The following is an 18,370-nucleotide window of genomic DNA, read 5'->3' as shown; positions in this document are numbered from 1 at the left end:
AAAAAAAAAAAAAAAAAGCTTTCATAATTTTTTTTTCTTTTGAGATGGAGTCTCGCTCTGTTGTCCAGGCTGGAGAGCAGTGGCACGATCTCAGTTCACTGTAACCTCAGCCTCCTAGGTTCAAGTGATTCTCCTACCTCCCAAGTAGCTGGGATTACAGGCCTGTACAACCATGCCTGGCTAATTTTTGTATTAGTAGAGATGGGGTTTCTCCACGTTGGCGAGGCTGGTCTCAAACTCCTGACCTCAGGTGATCTGCCCACCTCAGCCTCCCAAAGTGCTAGGATTACAGGCATAAGCCACCGCACCTGACCTAAGCTTTCATAATGTTAAAGCAACAGTTATATAATTAATCATCAGAGGTATTTTTTAAGAAAAACGATTACCTTAATTAGTGATCTTTACCTTATACATAATACTCTTACCAGTTCTATAGCATATTTTTTTAAATTACCAGTCAACTTTTTAAATATATTTTTTAATTATCATGATACTCCATGAATTAATCAAGAACCTGAAGCATTGTGCAGGTACATGCTGACAATTCAAGAAGAAAAGTTGGGGTCTTTCTTTCAGAAGAGTGAAATATTTCTCTTTTTCCAGTGCTTGTTGGAGGAACAGATGTACACATATGAAGATGGTAATGTTATCACTTCACCTGAGTTAGCAATCCATTCTCTTGTCTTCTTTCTGATATTAGGAGCACTGAGCCAATGACTAGGGGAGGAAATATTACAGAAATCACATATTTCGTCCTGCTGGGATTCTCAGATTTTCCTAGAATCATAACAGTGCTCTTCACTACATTCCTGGTGATCTACATTACATCTCTGGCCTGGAACCTGTCCCTCATTGTTTTCATAAGGATGGATTCTCACCTCCATACACCCATGTATTTCTTCCTCAGTAACCTGTCCTTCATAGATGTCTGCTATATCAGCTCCACAGTCCCCAAGATGCTCTCCAACTTCTTACAGGAAGAGCAAACTATCACTTTTGTTGGTTGTATTATTCAGTACTTTATCTTTTCAACAATGGGACTGAGTGAGTCTTGTCTCATGATGGCCATGGCTTATGATCGTTATGCTGCCATTTGTAATCCCCTGCTCTATTCATCCATCATGTCACCCACCCTCTGTGTTTGGGTGGTACTGGGAGCCTACATGACTGGCCTCACTGCTTCTTTATCCCAAATTGGTGCTTTGCTTCAACTCCACTTCTGTGGGTCTAATGTCATCAGACATTTCTTCTGTGATATGCCCCAACTGTTAATCTTGTCCTGTACTGACACTTTCTTTGTACAGGTCATGACTGCTATATTAACCATGTTCTTTGGGATAGCAAGTGCCCTAGTTATCATGATCTCCTATGGCTATATTGGCATCTCCATCGTGAAGATCACTTCAGCTAAAGGCAGGTCTAAGGCATTCAACACCTGTGCTTCTCATCTAACAGCTGTTTCCCTCTTCTAAACATTAGGAATCTTTGTCTATTTGAGTTCCAGCTCTGGAGGTTCTTCCACCTTTGACAGATTTGCATCAGTTTTCTACACCGTGGTCATTCCCATGTTAAATCCCTTGATTTACAGTTTGAGGAACAAAGAAATTAAAGATGCCTTGAAGAGGTTGCAAAAGAGAAGGTGCTGCTGAATTTACAGATTCTGAGACTTCTGCCAGATATGTCCCATCAGAATTCCCTTCGCCCACAAAACATCATCATGAATGGACTAACAAAAATCATACTCCCTACTGCCTTTGGACAAAGAAGGCTTGATTTGATGCAGAAAATATGCCAATATGGACCAACAGGTAACTCGATGCCACAGACATCAGGATCTTTAGGTCCTGGAGGTTCATTATTTTTATCCTACATCAGGTGTGGCCTCATCATTTATTAATCTATCCAAAAGTATTTGTGAAACAACAAGATTTAGAAATCTTTTGTTTCTTTTGGCTTCTCAGATCAAAGATGGTTCAATGTTAGGACTTTGCCACTAGAGAAATGAGGCCTGGCACAGATCCCCAGGAGTTTAGAAACATCATCTCCCATATATGCTGATACAGCATAATAAAGACATGGTGGTAACCATTGATTATTCTGTTTCTGGACAGGAGAAAATAAACAGACAGAGGGGTTCTGCCACTGGAAAGGGAAAAAAAACAATATATTGGCCTAGTTGTGTCTTTAAGAAAGAGCAGCCTGAGATAGCTGCAGATTGCCTAAGACCTCTCTCAGCACTAATCATCTAATACATTTTTGGCAATTTCCTTGCCTACACCAGCTGTAGCATAAGGAAGAAGGAGGTGATTTTAATCATGAAGTGGGATAGAAACAAGGATATGGTCCCTCCAATGACATGTACTTTTGAGTCTGATGATTTGATTTCTTGTATCTAGAGTATAGTGGGAAATTATAATGGAGATGATAGTCAACGTTCACAGCCAATAGTAATATCTGATACCGTGGGACTCAAACCTTCCTTTTTCTCCCCCATTAAATTTAGAAAATTTACTCTTGACTGGGTAACTATTGAATCCAGGAGAGATGAAAGAAACATGGGTCAAAAGTATCACAGTCAAGCTCAACCTAGACAAGCTAACCTGCAGTCATGTTCGAAGAAGTCATGCATTTAAGCCTACTCTACATTAGCCAGTCCCAGCTGATCTCCAGGTGATCTGAGGAGATGTGAATGACAATAAATGAATGTCGCAGTCAGCACTAGATTTTGTGATTTGTTATACAGCAGTAGTTAACCAATATACTTTGTAATTTAAAATGGAAAATTTTCTCCTAGACCAAACTGCCTGGCTTCAAATTCAGGCTCTTACACTCCCAAGCTGTGTGACGCTAGGCAAGCCACATAATCTTTTGTGCCTCAGCTTTCTCATTTGTAAAATTGAGATATTATGTATCTATTTTGGAGTTGTTTAGGATGATTGAACTGACACTTACTGAAAACTCAGAATAGGGACCCCAGCACATAATAAACGCTATTCATGAGTCATGTATTATTATTTATTGAGTGCTTTCTATGTTCAAAGAATTTAAATGGCTTCAGTTGAGCTACGTTTTATTGTTATACCAACTTCATAGATGAATAAACTGAAGCCAGAGGAATTAAGAAACACAGCTAGTAAGTGAAGGGGTGGGAATCCAAACTAACACTGCAGGTATCAAAGCCTCCTCCCTTCTTCAATACCCCTTAATGTGTAAGGTGCCAAATTGCTTATTAATATACAAGGTAAACACGAATAAAATAAAGCATTATTTGTGAGATGCAGCCAATGCTAATATCAGAAGTAACAATCTTTTGAAAAGCAATACAATAAAGTAACAAAGGTGTGAATTGGGGAAAAAATTGAAAAAAGAATGCCAATTCAAACCTTAAGAAAACTAGGGGAGCAGTGGGCAAGATGGCTGACCAGAAGCAGCTGGTTTGTGTAGCTGTCATGGAAAGGAACACAAGGGGTGAGCATTAGGTCTTTGCAACCCTCAAGTCAAGAGATCTCCTTGTGAACCCACTCCACCAGGGCTTTCAGTCTTAAGTCTACCACACAGAGCTATGTCGAGTCTTGGCAGAGCAGCCACTCAGTCATGCATGGAGACTTCAGAGCCTTAGATACTTGGGCTTTCTGGTAAAAGTAGCTGCAGCTCCAGCAAAGTTGGAGGTTAGACTCCTGTATATACCCCTAGGAAAGAGGCTGAATCCAGGGAGCTCAGCAGCAACTACCCACAGGCCCCCCTTCCATGGCACCTCACAAGATAAGATCCACTGGCTTGGAATTCCAGCCAGCTACCAGTAGTGGCATTGCACCTCCCTAAGAAGGAGCTCAAAGGGAAGAGCTGGGCTGTCGTCTTTGCTGTTCAGATGCCTTAACTGTTCCGGACTTTGGGCTTTGAAGAATCCGAGCTGACCCAGCATGGAAGAGAACCCCCAGCCTAGCACGGCACAGCTGCTCTACCCAAACATAGCCAGACTATGCTTTAGGTGGGTGTCCAATCCCATTCCTCCTCACTGGGCAGGACTTCCCAACTGGGGCCTGCAGCCACCCCCACCGAGCTCTCCAGTTGGCAAAGATTTGAATTATCCCTGAGATGGCACTCCCAAAGGGAGAAGAGGGTTACCATCTTTGCTGTTTTGGTGACTTAGCAACTCCAGCCTTTGGGCTTCAAAGTGTCTGAGGCGACTGGAGACTGAAGTAGACCCCCAACACAGCAAAGCTCTTCTACCAAAATGTGGCCAGACTACTTTTGTAAGTGGTTCCTGATCCTGTTCCTCCTCACTGGGTGGAACCTCTCAACTAAGGTCTCCAACCACTTCCTACAGCTGCTTTGGGACCAGAAAAATGTGCATACCTCCCTCAGAAAAAGCTCTCAGAGGAAGGGACAGGCCACTATCTTTGCTGTTTCATAGCCTTCACTGGTGACACCTCCAGGTTCTGGGAAATCTGAGGTGACTAGGTACTGGAGCAGGCCCCAAGCATGTAACAGCAGCCCTATGGAAAAGTGGCCAGAATGTTACGTAGGTTTCCTTTCCCATATCTTCTCACCAGGAAGATCCTCAGGCCTGGGCCTCCAGCCACCTCCAGCAGAGCTATCAAGCCAGTACCAAATCAGCAACTCCCTAGACAGAGCTTCCAGAGTCAACTGAAAGCTTCTATGCCACTGCCTCTGCAGCAGAACCGCCCTGGACACCCCCAGACTAATGAAGGAGCAAAGACACTAAGTTCTTTATCCACACCTCTAACAATCTGCAGTCAACCCAAAGAGAAGAGTCTGGTCTGTACCCCATGGGTCCCACACACCCCTCACCACTCATCACCAGACAGAGAACCCCTGGCTTGGGCCCACAACACATACACTCCGTTTTGGACTGGCTGCACTGAGTGATTGCTGACCTGCATCTTTCTGGGGTGGAGCCCCCAGGAGTCAAACAAGTGACCATTAGCCACAACCATTACTAAGATCTCTTCCTCTGCTGTCTTTAAGCTGGGGAAGGAACATAAACACAGAGATATCCCCAGAGCTGCAGTGGGCAGCCCAGGAGTGCTAAATCAGGAACTACAGCCAACACTCAGTGGGAGAGGAACCCACACTTTCAGAGCACTGACAGGGTACACAGCTGCAACTGTAAGGAAATATAGGGGAGCCACACAACAGAACAAGAGTCTTCCAGCTGGCCTGTAAGCCTAGATATCACCTGCTGAATCACACCTCAAAGCTTCAACACCAAAAATATCTCACTTACACGTCCCCTTCTGAAACCAGAGATAAGAAGTGAGCTTCAAATAAAGACCCTACACAAGGCTTGGCCCAGTGAAAACATCTAGAAAATAAGTCGATTGACTCTATTCAAACTACTCTGCAGTTAAAGAAACACCCACATACAGAGATGAGAAAAAAACCAATGTAAGAACTCTGGTAACTCAAATGGCCAAAGTATCATATGTCTTCCAAATGATCACAGCAGTTCTCCAACAAAGGTTCTTAACCAAGCCAAACTGGCAGGAATAGAATTCAGAATATGTATAGAATGCAGAATATGTACAGAAATAGAATTCAGAATATATATAGAAAAAAAAATCATAGAAATTCAGGAGGAGGGCAAAATCCAATCCAAGAAAAATAAGAATCACAATAAAGTAACACAGAAGCTGAAAGAAAAATAACCAGTATAAAAAAGAACTTAGTGGGTCTGACAGAGCTGAATAACACAATGCAAGAATTCCACAATGCAATCACAAGTATTAAGAGCAGAATAAACCAAGCTGAAGAAAGAATCTCAGAACTTGATGCTGGTTCTCTGAAATAAGACAGTCAGACACAAAGAGAAAAAAAAAGAAATGAACAAAGCCTCCAAGAAGTATAGGTAATGTAAAGAGGCCAAATCTACAAGTAATTGGCATCCCTGAAAGGGAGGGGAAGAAAGAAAATAACTTGGAAAATATATTTCAGAATATTGTCCATGAAAATATCCCCAAACTTGCTAGAGAGGACAACAGTCAAATTCAGTAAATACAGAGAAGTCCTGTAAGATTCTACACAAGAAGATAATCACCAAGACACATAATCATTATATTTTCCAGGTCAAAATAAAAGAATGTTAAAGGCAGCTAGAAAGAAAGGGTGAGTCATCTACAAAGGGATCCCCATCAGGCTGACAGCAGACCTCTCCACTGGTACTCTACAAGCCAGAACAGATTGGGATTTTATCTTCAACATTCTTAAAGAAAATAATCTTCAACCAAGAATTTCATATCCAGCCTTAGGAGCATATCCACTAAGCATATCACTTAGGAGCATATCCACTAAGCTCCTAAGTGAAGGAATAATACAATCCTTATCAGACAAGCAAATGTTGAGGGACTTCATTACCACCGGACCTGACTTACAAGATATTGAAAGCAGCAGTAAATAGGGAGAGGAAAAACTGCTACCAGCTAATACAAAAACACAGTTAAACACAGAGACCAGTGTCACTATAAAGCAACCACACAAACAAGTAAAAATAATAACCAGCTGATGGCACAATGACAGAATCAAATGCACACATATCAATATTAACCTTGAATGTAGAGGGGCTAAATCCCCCACTAAAAAGGCACAGAGTGGCAAGTGGGATTAAAAAGCAAGACCCAATGGTATGCTGTCTTCAACAGACCCATCTCACATGTAAGACACACATAGGCTCAAAATAAAGGGAAGGGGAAACTTCCATGACTGATTTGTTACTGCTGTTGCCAAATGTCACAGACTGAAAGAACCAAAATTGTGAAAATTTCTATTCTAACCAATTAATGTATGAACTATGTGAAATACCAATCAAAATCACAACATACTTGCTTTTGGAAACTAAAAGTTGATTACGAAATTAATACAGAAAAGAGCAAAGTATATCCAAGGTACTCTTGCCCTTACAAATATCAATGTATTCAGAAGCTATATAAGTGACACAAGCAAGATGGCGAGTCAGGGATCTCAACCCTCATCACCCACAGAAAACAACTGGACGGCTATCTGTGCATGAAAATTGCTCTAGGAAGGTTCTGGAGTCCAGTTAAGAAGCTGCAGCAACACAGTGATGACAAGAGAGTGAACATGTTAGTCAGAGTTCTCCAGAGAGACAAAACCAGTAGGATATATCAGAGGAGTTCCTGAACTCCTTAAAATTGTTGGGAAAATATTCTATATATATACATCTTTTTTGATGAAAGGTTTACATCATTTGGATTCACAAGAAGGACCATGAGATAACCACTGTGATAGCTCTAGGCTGTTCTCTTGTAGGCTTTTCCTTTTCACATGTCTTTATGTTATCTACACAGAGTTTGGTTCTTTTGTTTTAATATTTGTGTGTATGTTGAGTATTCTTTGTTCTTTTAAACAAAGGTAAGACTAGACTTTCTCTGAATATGCTATTTTGCAACTAGTTTTTTTTCCCACTAAAGATGGCCTTCCAGATCAGCACATAAGTATAAACATTTCTAATGTTTGCATAGTGCCCCTGCTTAATATTACATAGAGTAACTGGGTCATAATTATTTAATCAGTACTCAAAAACATAGTATGAGTGCAAAAAAAGTTCACTGATTTGGACAGAAAGATTGTGTTATGGCAAGTTAGGAGAAACAGGATATGTGAAAGTGAGGAATTCAGAGGAACCTCTATAGGTCACCACCTTAGGGAAAAAAAGACAAAATAAGAATTGGTAAACTGCAGAATGTTTAAATTTGTTACCACCAAAGCTAAAAGTACAATTTGTGCAGAAGGAGTTACTGATGCAGCTAAGGCTATCCTGCATCTATGCTCCAGCTTCCAGGACTCCTCCCTATGCCAGAGATATTAAAATAACAGAGAAAACGACAACCACCTACAAATAAAGGATGTAAAATAAGTCATAATACAAGGTAAGGCCACATGTAGTCTAGCTAAGCCCATCTTGAGGGAAGGTCCAGGGAAAAATTTGGAAAAAAATATAGGATAGGCAACAGATAAAGGTATGAAGTCATAAAGGAAAGAATTTGAGCAACATATTAAAGAGCAATACTGGTAACTGCCCTGGGTGTGCCTGCCTACCAGACACCCAATCTTGCAAGACTGACATTAAAGGTCTTGCTTCCACTGTTCTTTGTGTCTCCAAGTCCATTCTTTGAGTTTCGATGGGTGAATGTGTTTCTTGCAATCACTTTCTAAAGAAGGCAAAAATGAATATTACTGCCATTCTCGAGCCTCTGTCCCTGTGATCCACCTCTAGCCTACATGCCTTGTTCTGACCAAACAGAAAAGAAGGTTGAACTCCAGGGAATAAAAAGCATGGTGGACTTCCATTCCAAGATGGCTGAATAGAAACAGCTCTGGTCTGCAGCTCCCAGCATGATTGATGCACAAGATGGGTGATTTCTGCATTTCCAACTGAGGTACCTGGTTCATCTCATTGGGAATGGTTAGACAGTGGGTGCAGCCCATGGAGGGTGAGCCAACGCAGGGCAGGGCATCACCTTGCCTGGGAAGTGCAAGGGGTTGGGGGATTTCCCTTTCCTAGCCAAGGGAAGCCATGACCGACTGTACTTGGAAAAATGGGACACTCCCACCTAAATACTGCACTTTTCCAATGGTCTTAGCAAACGGCATATCAGGAGATTTTATCCCACACCTGACTCGGTGGGTCCGTGCCCAAGGAGCCTTGCTCACTGCTAGTGCAGCAGTCTGAGATTGACCTGGGAGGCAGCAGCCTGGCTGGAGGTGGGGCGTCCATCATTGCTGAGGCTTGAGTAGGTAAACAAAGCAGGTGGGGAAACTCAAACTGGGTGGAGCCCACCACAGCTCACCCAGGCCAGCTGCCTATGTTGACTCCACCTTGGGGGCAGGGCATAGCTGAAGGCAGTACTTTCAGCAAAGCCTCAATTTCAGGTGGAGCACCTGAGGCCAGAGAAACTAAAGGATTGTCCCAAGATAGCATAGCTTGCTGGTAATACAGCTTGATAACAATAAGTTAAATACATGTGCATATTTGTATTTCTGTGGTATCACTTATAATATCTCCTTTTTCATTTCTGATTGTCTTTATTTGGGTCTTCTGTCTTCTTTTCTTGGTTAGTCTCACTAATGGTTTATCAATTTTTGTTTATTATTTTTAAAACCAAATTTTTGTTTCATTTATCCTTTGTATTGTTTTTGGGTCTCTATTTCATTTAGTTCTGCTATAATCGTTGTTATTTCTTTATTTCTGCTAATTTTGAATTTGATTTGATCTTGCTTTTCCAGTTCCTTATTTAGAATTGTTATTTTCTCTTGCTGAGTTGATATTTTTGTTTCATTTATCCTTTATATTGTTTTTGGTCTCTATTTCATTTAGTTCTGCTATAATCATTGTTATTTCTTTATTTCTGCTAATTTGGAATTTGGTTTGATCTTGCTTTTCTAGTTCCTTATTTAGAATTGTTATTTTCCCTTGCTGAGTTGATACCTTTATCATTATATAATTGCCTTCTTTATCCTTTTTATTGTTTTTAATTTAAAGCCTGTTTTATCTAATTATAGCTAATTCTGCTTGCTCTTGGTTTCCGTTTGTGTGAAATATCTTTTTCCGCTACTTTACTTTCAGTCTGTACGTGTCTTTACAGATAAGATGAGTTTCTTGTAGACAGCTTATGGTTAAGTCATGTTTTTTTAACCCATCTTACCAATGTGTACCTTTTAAATGTGGTGTTTAGTTCTTTTATGTTCAAGGTTAGTATTTATAGGTGAGGTTTTGTTCCTGTCATCTTATTAATTGTTGTCTAGTTATTTTATACATTCTCTTTTCTTTATTTTTTTCACTGTTTGTTTCTGGTTTTGTGGAATTCTGTAGTGTTGTCATTTGATTCCTTTCACTCCCTCCTTTGTGTTATTGCATTAACAATGAGTTTTATGTTTGTGTGTTTTCATGATGGTAAATACCATTCTTTTGCTTTCAAGTTTAGGAATCCTTTCATCATTTCTTCTGTTTCCTATCTAGTCGTGGCAAATTCTACCAGCATTTGCTTCTCTGGGAAAGAGCATTTCTCCTGAAGCTTAATTCTTGCTGTGTATAGAATTCTTGGCTACTAGTTTGCTTTTTTTCTTTCAACACTTGGAATATGTCATTTCACTACCTTCTTACTGGCAAAGTGTCTGCTAATAAGTCTGCTGTTAATTCTGAAGTAGTTTCCTTTGTAGATGACTAGATGTTTTTCTCTTGCCAATTTTAGAATTTGTTCATTCATTTGATTTTAGATAGTCTAATAATAATATGCTGTGGCAAACTCATTTAGGTATTGACTTTTCTGGGGATCACTGAGCCTCTTTTGTTCAGATGTCTGAATTTCTTGATAGACTTGGGAGGCTTTTATACATTGTTTCATTAATAGGTTTCCTGACCTTTTTTCCTCAGGAATACCAATAATTTATTATTTCAGTCATTTTAGATAGTCTCAAAAGTCTTGAAGGCTTTGTTTATTCTTTTTTATTTTTGTCTTCCTGTATTATATTTTTAAAACCTATCTTCAAGTTCTGATTCTTCCTTCTGTTTAACCTAGTCTGTTGTTGAAGCTTTCAAATGTATTCTTGCAAAAAATTTTTCAGTTCCAGAATTACTGCTTTTTTAAGATATCTATCTTCTTGGTAAATTTCTCATTCATATCTTAAAATGATTTTGTGATTTGTTTGTATCAATGTTCAGATTTCTTTTGAAGTTCATTGAGCTTATTTAAAATCAGTATTTTGAATTTTTATCTGCAACTTTTAGAATTTATTTGTGTTTAGCATTTATTGCTGGAGAATTATTGTGGTTTTTTGAGGGTGTGGTTTTGAGGATGTGAGGGTTACCTAGCTTTTCCATGTATCCTGTGTCTTTAGGTTGGTTTCTGCACACATGGTGTAACAGTTCTTTTTATTTTTTAATTTACTTTACTTAGGGGAGAACTTTGTTCTTAAAGATGTGACAACTCTGTTGATTGGGTGTAGCCTTCTGGCTTTACTCCTGGGTGTATGCAATAGTGAAGATGCTGTATGATTATTTTGGCTAGACTCAGTGTGTTAGGGTACAGTTATTTATAGGGGCAGTGGTAAACTTGTGCTCCAGTTTGAATGCCAGATACATCCATCTTCAGATTAAGTGATGGTGAATTAAACATGTCTACCCTTGTGACCTGAGGAAACAAATGCTGACACCTGTGTTGGTGAATCCAGGAAGATCAGTTCTGTGGCCTCTGAGTGATGTTTCTGGATGCTGGTTGTAATAGCAGCATACTGGGTAAGTGAGTAGGTTATTTTGCTCCTGGGTTGCTTGGGTGTAGTGGGTGATGGTGGTGGCAGTGGTAGTAAGATGTCCTTCCAGTTTCCACACACTGTACTTTTTTGTTGGAAGTGGTTGAAATGGACTGCTCAAGCCAGCCTCCAGGCCAGTAGATGACACTTGCAGGTTGGAGCTAGCCAAGCTAGGAGCAGTATTCTAAGCTTTGTGCTCTGGGAGAAGTGCTCAGGTGTCCCAGGTGGTGGATTGAGCTGTGAAACATGCAGAAGCCTAGATCCTACAATCTCAGGGGTTATTAAAACTGGGTGGACCCAGACCAGGCAATCTTGCTGTCAGATTCCCTAACAGGGTATGCATGCACCTGTTATGACTAAGGAGTGGGATGGTCCTCAGTCCTCTGGTGAAATGCTTGGGTGAAAGATGATCACTGCTGTGTTGATGTTCTGCCACTGGGGGGGGGGGGGTGCTGGTCCCTGTAATTACTGCTTTGACCAGTGAGTTGAGGGCTTATGCCCCTCTCATGCCCCAGTCCCAAAAGGGCCTCCTCCTCTGTCCTGGCTGTGGTAGCTGACCCAGCTGTTTAGTCAGTCCCAGCAGTTCTTACCCACCCTGTAATTCAGCCCCCAGCCATAGGAGCTGCTGTCAAGCTCAGTACCAAGTCTCTACAACAATTCTCATCCTGCTCATGTCTGAGATGGTTGCCCAGTTCCAGAACCAGCAGCTGGAGTTCTTGCCATGCTTGCTTCTCAGTTCTGGTTGTGAGAGCACTTTCCCACTCAAGTCATGGTTCTGCAAGATGCAGCCCAAGTCTCCCTAATGCCTAAGACTGCTGGTGTTGGTTCCTAGGATCATGCACAGTTTCTTAAGAGATAGGATCAAAAATGGTGCCTTACTGTGGCTGCATAAGTCTGAGGAAGAGACACACTCCCTGAAGTAGTTCTTTCTCACAATATCCCAGCTGCTCCCTAAGTTAGATTCAATGATTGGGAGCACCAAGGTGCTTGCCTGTGTCCTGGATTGTATAGTTTCATCAGTGGGAAAATAGACCCACAGAAAAACATTCACTCACCCTCTCCCATACCTGAGATTCACTCTCAGTTTTTGACCAGTCCTGGTCATGCAGGCTGCCTGTTTTACTTCTTCTGTTAAACTCCCATGTTACTTCTTGGATAATATATTTACGTTGTCATTGTTGTTTTGATTCTTCAAGGTAGGTGAGGCATGCTGAAAGTGCTTCTTATAAGCCATCATTTGACCCAACAATTTCTCTTCTGAGACTCTATATGAAGATGATTATACATGTACATAAGGATGTATGCATAGGTATTTTCTTTGTGTTAATGCCTTTTAGAGGTCTCTCAAATAATCTTATTATTTCACTTAAATTCAAAAATCAAGTTTAGATTCTGTGGAGCTGAAATGCTTACTAGCTGCCTCCTCATTGACTCTATGGTCATCTAATTTTTTATAAGGGCACCAAAAGACACAATGAGGAAATGATAGTCTCTTTAATAAATAGTGCTGAGAAAACTAGATTTTCTCATGCAAAAAATGAGTCTGGACCTTTATGTTACATTGCATACAAAAATCAACTGAAAACGGATTAAACACCTAGATGTAAGACCTGAAACTCATATAAGAAAATATAGGGGAAAAGCTCTTTGACATTAGCCTTTGCAATGTATCACACCAAAAGCTCAAAATACAAAAGCAAAAAGAAATAAATGGAACTACATCAAACTAAAAAGCTTCTGCACAGCAAAAGAAGCAATCAACAAAATTAAAAAGCAACCCATAAATTGGGGGAAAATGTTGTAAACTATATATCAGATAAGAGTTAATACCTAACATTTATTTCTTAAGTCATAATATTTAAAAGCAAAAAAAATTACAACCTGATTTTTAAAATGGGCATAGGACCTGAATATACATTTATCCAAAGAGAAAATAAAAATGGCCAATAGGTATATGAAAAGGTGTTCATCATCACTGATCATCAGAGAAATGCAAATCAAAATCACAATGATATACCATCTCACACCAGTCAGAATGGCTACTAGTAAAAAGTGAAAAAAAATAACAGATGCTGGCAAGGTTGCAGAGCAAATGGAGCACTTATACACTGTTAGTGGGAGCATAAATTAGTTGAACCATTATGGAAAGCAGTATGGTGATTCCCCAAAGAGCTGAAAACAGAGCTACCATTTGACCCAGCAATCCCATTACTGAGCATATCCTTAGAGGCACATAAATCATTCTACCATGAAGACACATGCACACGAATGTTCATTGCAGCACTACTCACAACAGCAAAGACATGAAATCTAAACACCCATCAAAGACAGACTGCATAAAGAAAATGTGGTACATATACACCATGGAACACTATGTAACCACGAAAAAAGAATGAGATTATGGCTTTTGTGGGAACATGGATGAAGCTGGAGGCCATTATACTTAGCAAAGTAAAACAGAAACAGAAAACCAAATACCACATGTTCTCACCTATAAGTGGGAGCTAAATGATGAGAACTCATGAACACTAACAAGGGAACAACAGACACTGGGGCCTAAAGAGGGTATAGGGTGAGAGGCAGGAGAGGAACAGAAAAAAATAACTATTGGGGTACCAGGCTTAGTATCTGGGTGACAAAATAATCTATACAACAAACCCCTATAACATGAGTTTACCTATATAACAAACCTGCACACGTATCTCTGAACCTAAAATAAAAGTTAAAAAAAGAAAACAAATGAAGAAAACACAGTATGGCATCCTAAGTTCTTGTCATTTCTCTACAAATAATATTTACCAGCCCTTTGCTCTCAAAAACATAATCACCTTTTAATCTATCTGAATTCTCATCATGGAAACTGACTTTTTAAATTGTATTCAATGTCAGTGACACTGTCTCAAACAGATCACTTGGTCTGACTACAATGGCACCAGAAATCCAGGAAGTAAAGTTTATACTTCTTCTCTCTACCTAGCTATTCTTGTGACATACAAAGAGTCACTTACATATTCTTGTTTCTATCTTCCTTACAGAAATAGCAATATCTACCCAAATGTTGTTCTTACTAATGTAAATCTGTTGCCTCATTTATCACCCTCTTGAGGGCCTCTTTGATTTCCTTGTTCCTCAAACTATAGATCAGAGGGTTTAACATGGGGATAAGGATAACATAGAATACTGAGAGCACCTTGTCCTGCTTCATGGAGTGGCTAGAGCTAGGATGCATGTATACAGAAATGGTTGTGCCATAGAAGAGAGCCACAGCTGCCAGGTGGGAGGCACAGGTATTGAAGGCCTTGGCACGACCTTTGGTTGATGATATTTTCAGCATGGAAGCTACAATGAAACCATAGGACAAAAGGATAACAACCAAAGAGCCCAACCCAACAAAAGTAGCTACCAGAAAAAGAATCATTTGGCTGATAAAGGGGTTGGAGCAAGACAAGGAAATAATCTGAAGTATGTTACAGAAGAAATCTTTTTTTTTTTATATACTTTAAGTTTGAGGGTACATGTGCATAACGTGCAGGTTTGTTATATATGTATACTTGTGCCATGTTGGTGTGCTGCACCCATCAACTCGTCAGCACCCATCAACTCACCATTTACATCAGGTATAATTCCCAGTGCAATCCCTCCCCCGCCCCTCCCCATGATAGACCCTGGTGTGTGATGTTCCCCTGTCACGTATGTCATAGGCCATGAAGACCAAGAGGCAGCACTCAGCCAGACTCATCTAGGCCCCAACAAAATACTGAGTGGCACAGGCATGGAAGGAAATTGTCTTCTTGTCTTTTAAGAAGTCTGAAAGCATCCTTGGGCTGATGGTAGAAGAATAGCAGATGTCTATAAATGACAGGAAACTGAGAAGAAAGTACATGGGTGTGTGCAGGTGAGAGTCTATTCTGATGAGGATGATAAGACCCATGTTCCAAATCAGGGTCACACGGTAAATCACCAGGAAGACTGGAAAGAGGATGAGCTGCAGCTCTTTTTCATCTAGAGTCCCAGCAGAACAAACATGGCCACAGAGGTGTGGTTTCCACTCACTTACATGGTTCTGCTTGGTGCCATCTGCTGAGAAAGAGGAATGAGAAGGAAATGGGTTTATTCCCAGAAAAGAAAAAGAAACACTATTTTTTTCAGTCATGAAGCTGGCTAAATATAAAACCTTGAATCATCAATGTTGAGTTAATTTTTGTCTTTCATATATACAATCATGAAACTTTACTGAAAAATTTTTAGATAACTATCATGCTGGCTTTGGGGACAAAGACAGTAAATAAGCATAATTAGCATGATACCACCTCAAATGTCTTAATTTCTGTGTTCCTGTTTTACAAACACATGAGACTTTGAAGATATGCTAAATTAAGAAAATTCTGTCATTTCTCTATAGAGTTGACCCTGGAACAACATGGATTTGAACTATGCAGCTCCACTTATACATGAATTTCTTTTCAATAAGTACAGTGGAAAATATTTTAGAGATCTGCAACAATTTGAAAAAACTTCACAAATAAACTACATAACCTAGAAATATAAAAAATATTTAGACAAAGTTAGGTATGTCACAACCACATAAAATATATACAGATATTAGTCTACTTTATCATTTGTTATCATAAAATATACAAAAATCTATTATAAAAAGTTAATTTTAAAAAATTTATAATGAACAGAAATTTATTGACTCACAGTTCTGGAGGCTGGGAATTCTAAGATCAAGGGGCTAACATCTGTCAAGGGCCTTCTTGCTGTGTCATACCATGACAGAAGAGCAAAGAGAGGGCAAGAAAGAGAGTAAAAGAGGGCCAAGTTTCCCCTTTTACAATGAATTCTCTCCCTTGATAATGGCATTAATCCATTCTCTCCACCTTCATGGCCTAATCACATTTCATTGGGCCTCATCTCCTAACACTGTTGTAAAAAGTTAAAATTTATCAAAACTTACATGCATAGGCACTTAACCATTCATGGTGCCATTCACAAATGAGAGAAATATAAACAAACATAAAGATTCAGTATTAAATCATAACTTCATATAATTAACTGTAGTACATACTGTACTGCTGTAATAATTTTGAAACTACCTCCTGTTGCTATTGCAGTGAGCTCAAGTGTCGAAAGTATCTGCTTAAAGTGCTTTGTGAGGCTAGTTATCCTCACGTGGGAACTTCATCTCTCCAAAAAAGTGTGTATAGCAGTAAAAAGTTATCTCACATGGTTCTCAGATATTTTTCATTGTGCTTAGTACAGTATCATAAACCTTGAATAACACCATGGAAGCAATACAAAGTGCTACTAGTGATGCTGGAAGTGCTCCCAAGAAGCAGAAAAATAGTCATGACATCACAAGAAAAAATTGAATTGTTTGATATATATCACAGATTGAGGTCTGCAGCTACAATTGCCTGCCATTATAAGATAAATGAATCCAGTGCAAGGACCATTGTGAACAAAAGAAAAGGAAATTCATGAAGCTATCACTGCAGCTACTCCGGTGGGTAGAAAACCCTTGTACTTTTTGTGAAACACCTTTTTATCTCATACTGAAAATGCAACTTTTATGTGGGTACAGGATTGCTATACAGAAGGCATACCTATAGACTCTAAAATGATTCCAGAAAAAGTGAAGTCATTATATGACAGCTTAAAGCCAAAAAAATGTGAAGAATCTAAAGCTGGAGAATTTAATGCTGGTAAAGATGACTGGATAATTTTCAAAAGAGGTTTGGCTTTTAAAATGTCGAGATAACAGGAAAAGCAACTTCTGCTGACCAAGAGAAGCAGATGAATTTCCAGACACCATTAAGAAAAAAGTCATTAAACAGAAGAGATATCTGCCTGAAGAGATTTTTGATGAAGACAAAAGTGCCCTATTCTGGGGGGTTGGAAAATGCCACAAAGGACGTTTATTAATGAAGAAGAGAAGCAAGTATCAGGAGAGGCTAACTTGACTGTTTTGTGCAAATGTAGTTCAGTTTATGATCAGGATTGCCCTTATCTATAAAGCTGCTAACTCCCGAGCCTTGAAGGGAAAAGATAAACACCAGCTGCCAGTCTTTCAGTTGTACAAGAAGGTGTGGATAATGAGAATATTTTTTCTGGACTAGTTCCAGAATGGATGCTTTGTGAAGTCAGGAAGTACCTTGCCAGTAAGGGACTTCCTTTAAAAAAAAAAAAATTTTGATATTGGACAATGCCCCTGACAACTCAGAACCCCATGAGTTCAACACCAACAGCATCAAAGTGGTCAACTTGCACTCAAAAACAATGTCTCTAATTTAGCCTCTAGATCAGGGAGTCACAGTGACCTTTAAGTCTCATTACATATGATACTCTATGAAAAGATTGTCAACACTATAGAAAAGAGCCCTAACAGAGAGGACATTATGAAAGTCTGGAAGAATTACATTATTGAAGATGCCATCGTTACAGAAAAAACTGGAAGCCATCCAGTCCCAACCAATGCATTCCTGCTGGAGAAAACAGTGTACAGCCATTGAGCTTTACTTCACAGGATTTATGACAGAGCCAACCAAGAAAATCATGAAAGAGACTGTGGACATCTAATGATAGTGAGGGGGATTTCAAGATATGAATCCCAGAGAAATTCAAAAGCTAGTGAACACAAACATCAGAGGAATTAATAGAAAACAGCTTGATGGAGATGAGTGCTTCCGGACAAGTGCCAGATAATGAAGAAGAAGACATAGAAGAAACATTGCTAGAAGACGTACTGACATTAGACAATCGGGGAGAAGGATTCCAATTACTCAAGACTGCTTTTGACTTCCTTTATGACACGGACCCTTCTATGATACGAGCCTTAAACTAAAGCAAATGGTTATAGAAACATTTTTAGAGAAATGAAAAGGGGAAAAAGTCAGGCAGAAATTATGATTTATTTTCATCAAGTTACACTGAGTGAGCCTGCCACTCCTGTCTCCCCCTCCATTTCCTCCTCCTCTTCTACTTCTGCTACCCCTGAGACAGCAAGACCAACCTCTCCTCTTACTCTTCCTTCTGAGCCTGCACAAGTCAGTATTTCTCAAAACCCCTGTGCAACATGAAGACA

The 18,370-nt window shown here is 39.7% G+C and overlaps 2 protein-coding genes across 22 annotated transcripts in view; one reads left to right on the top strand and one right to left on the bottom strand.

Annotated features, from left to right (window-relative positions):
- SOX6 (SRY-box transcription factor 6) overlaps positions 1-18,370 on the bottom strand; it is a 705,024-nt gene that overhangs the window by 537,024 nt on the left and 149,630 nt on the right. The gene's annotated exons all lie outside the window — the stretch shown is intronic.
- Positions 714-1,649, top strand: LOC111544965 (olfactory receptor 5AN1). Its single transcript, XM_023215844.1, is given in 1 exon segment — positions 714-1,649. A coding segment is annotated over 1 exon segment (936 nt).

This window comes from Piliocolobus tephrosceles, chromosome 13, assembly GCF_002776525.5.
Source record: "Piliocolobus tephrosceles isolate RC106 chromosome 13, ASM277652v3, whole genome shotgun sequence".
Lineage (NCBI taxonomy): Eukaryota > Metazoa > Chordata > Mammalia > Primates > Cercopithecidae > Piliocolobus > Piliocolobus tephrosceles.
This window is presented reverse-complemented; position numbering and strand designations above follow the sequence as displayed.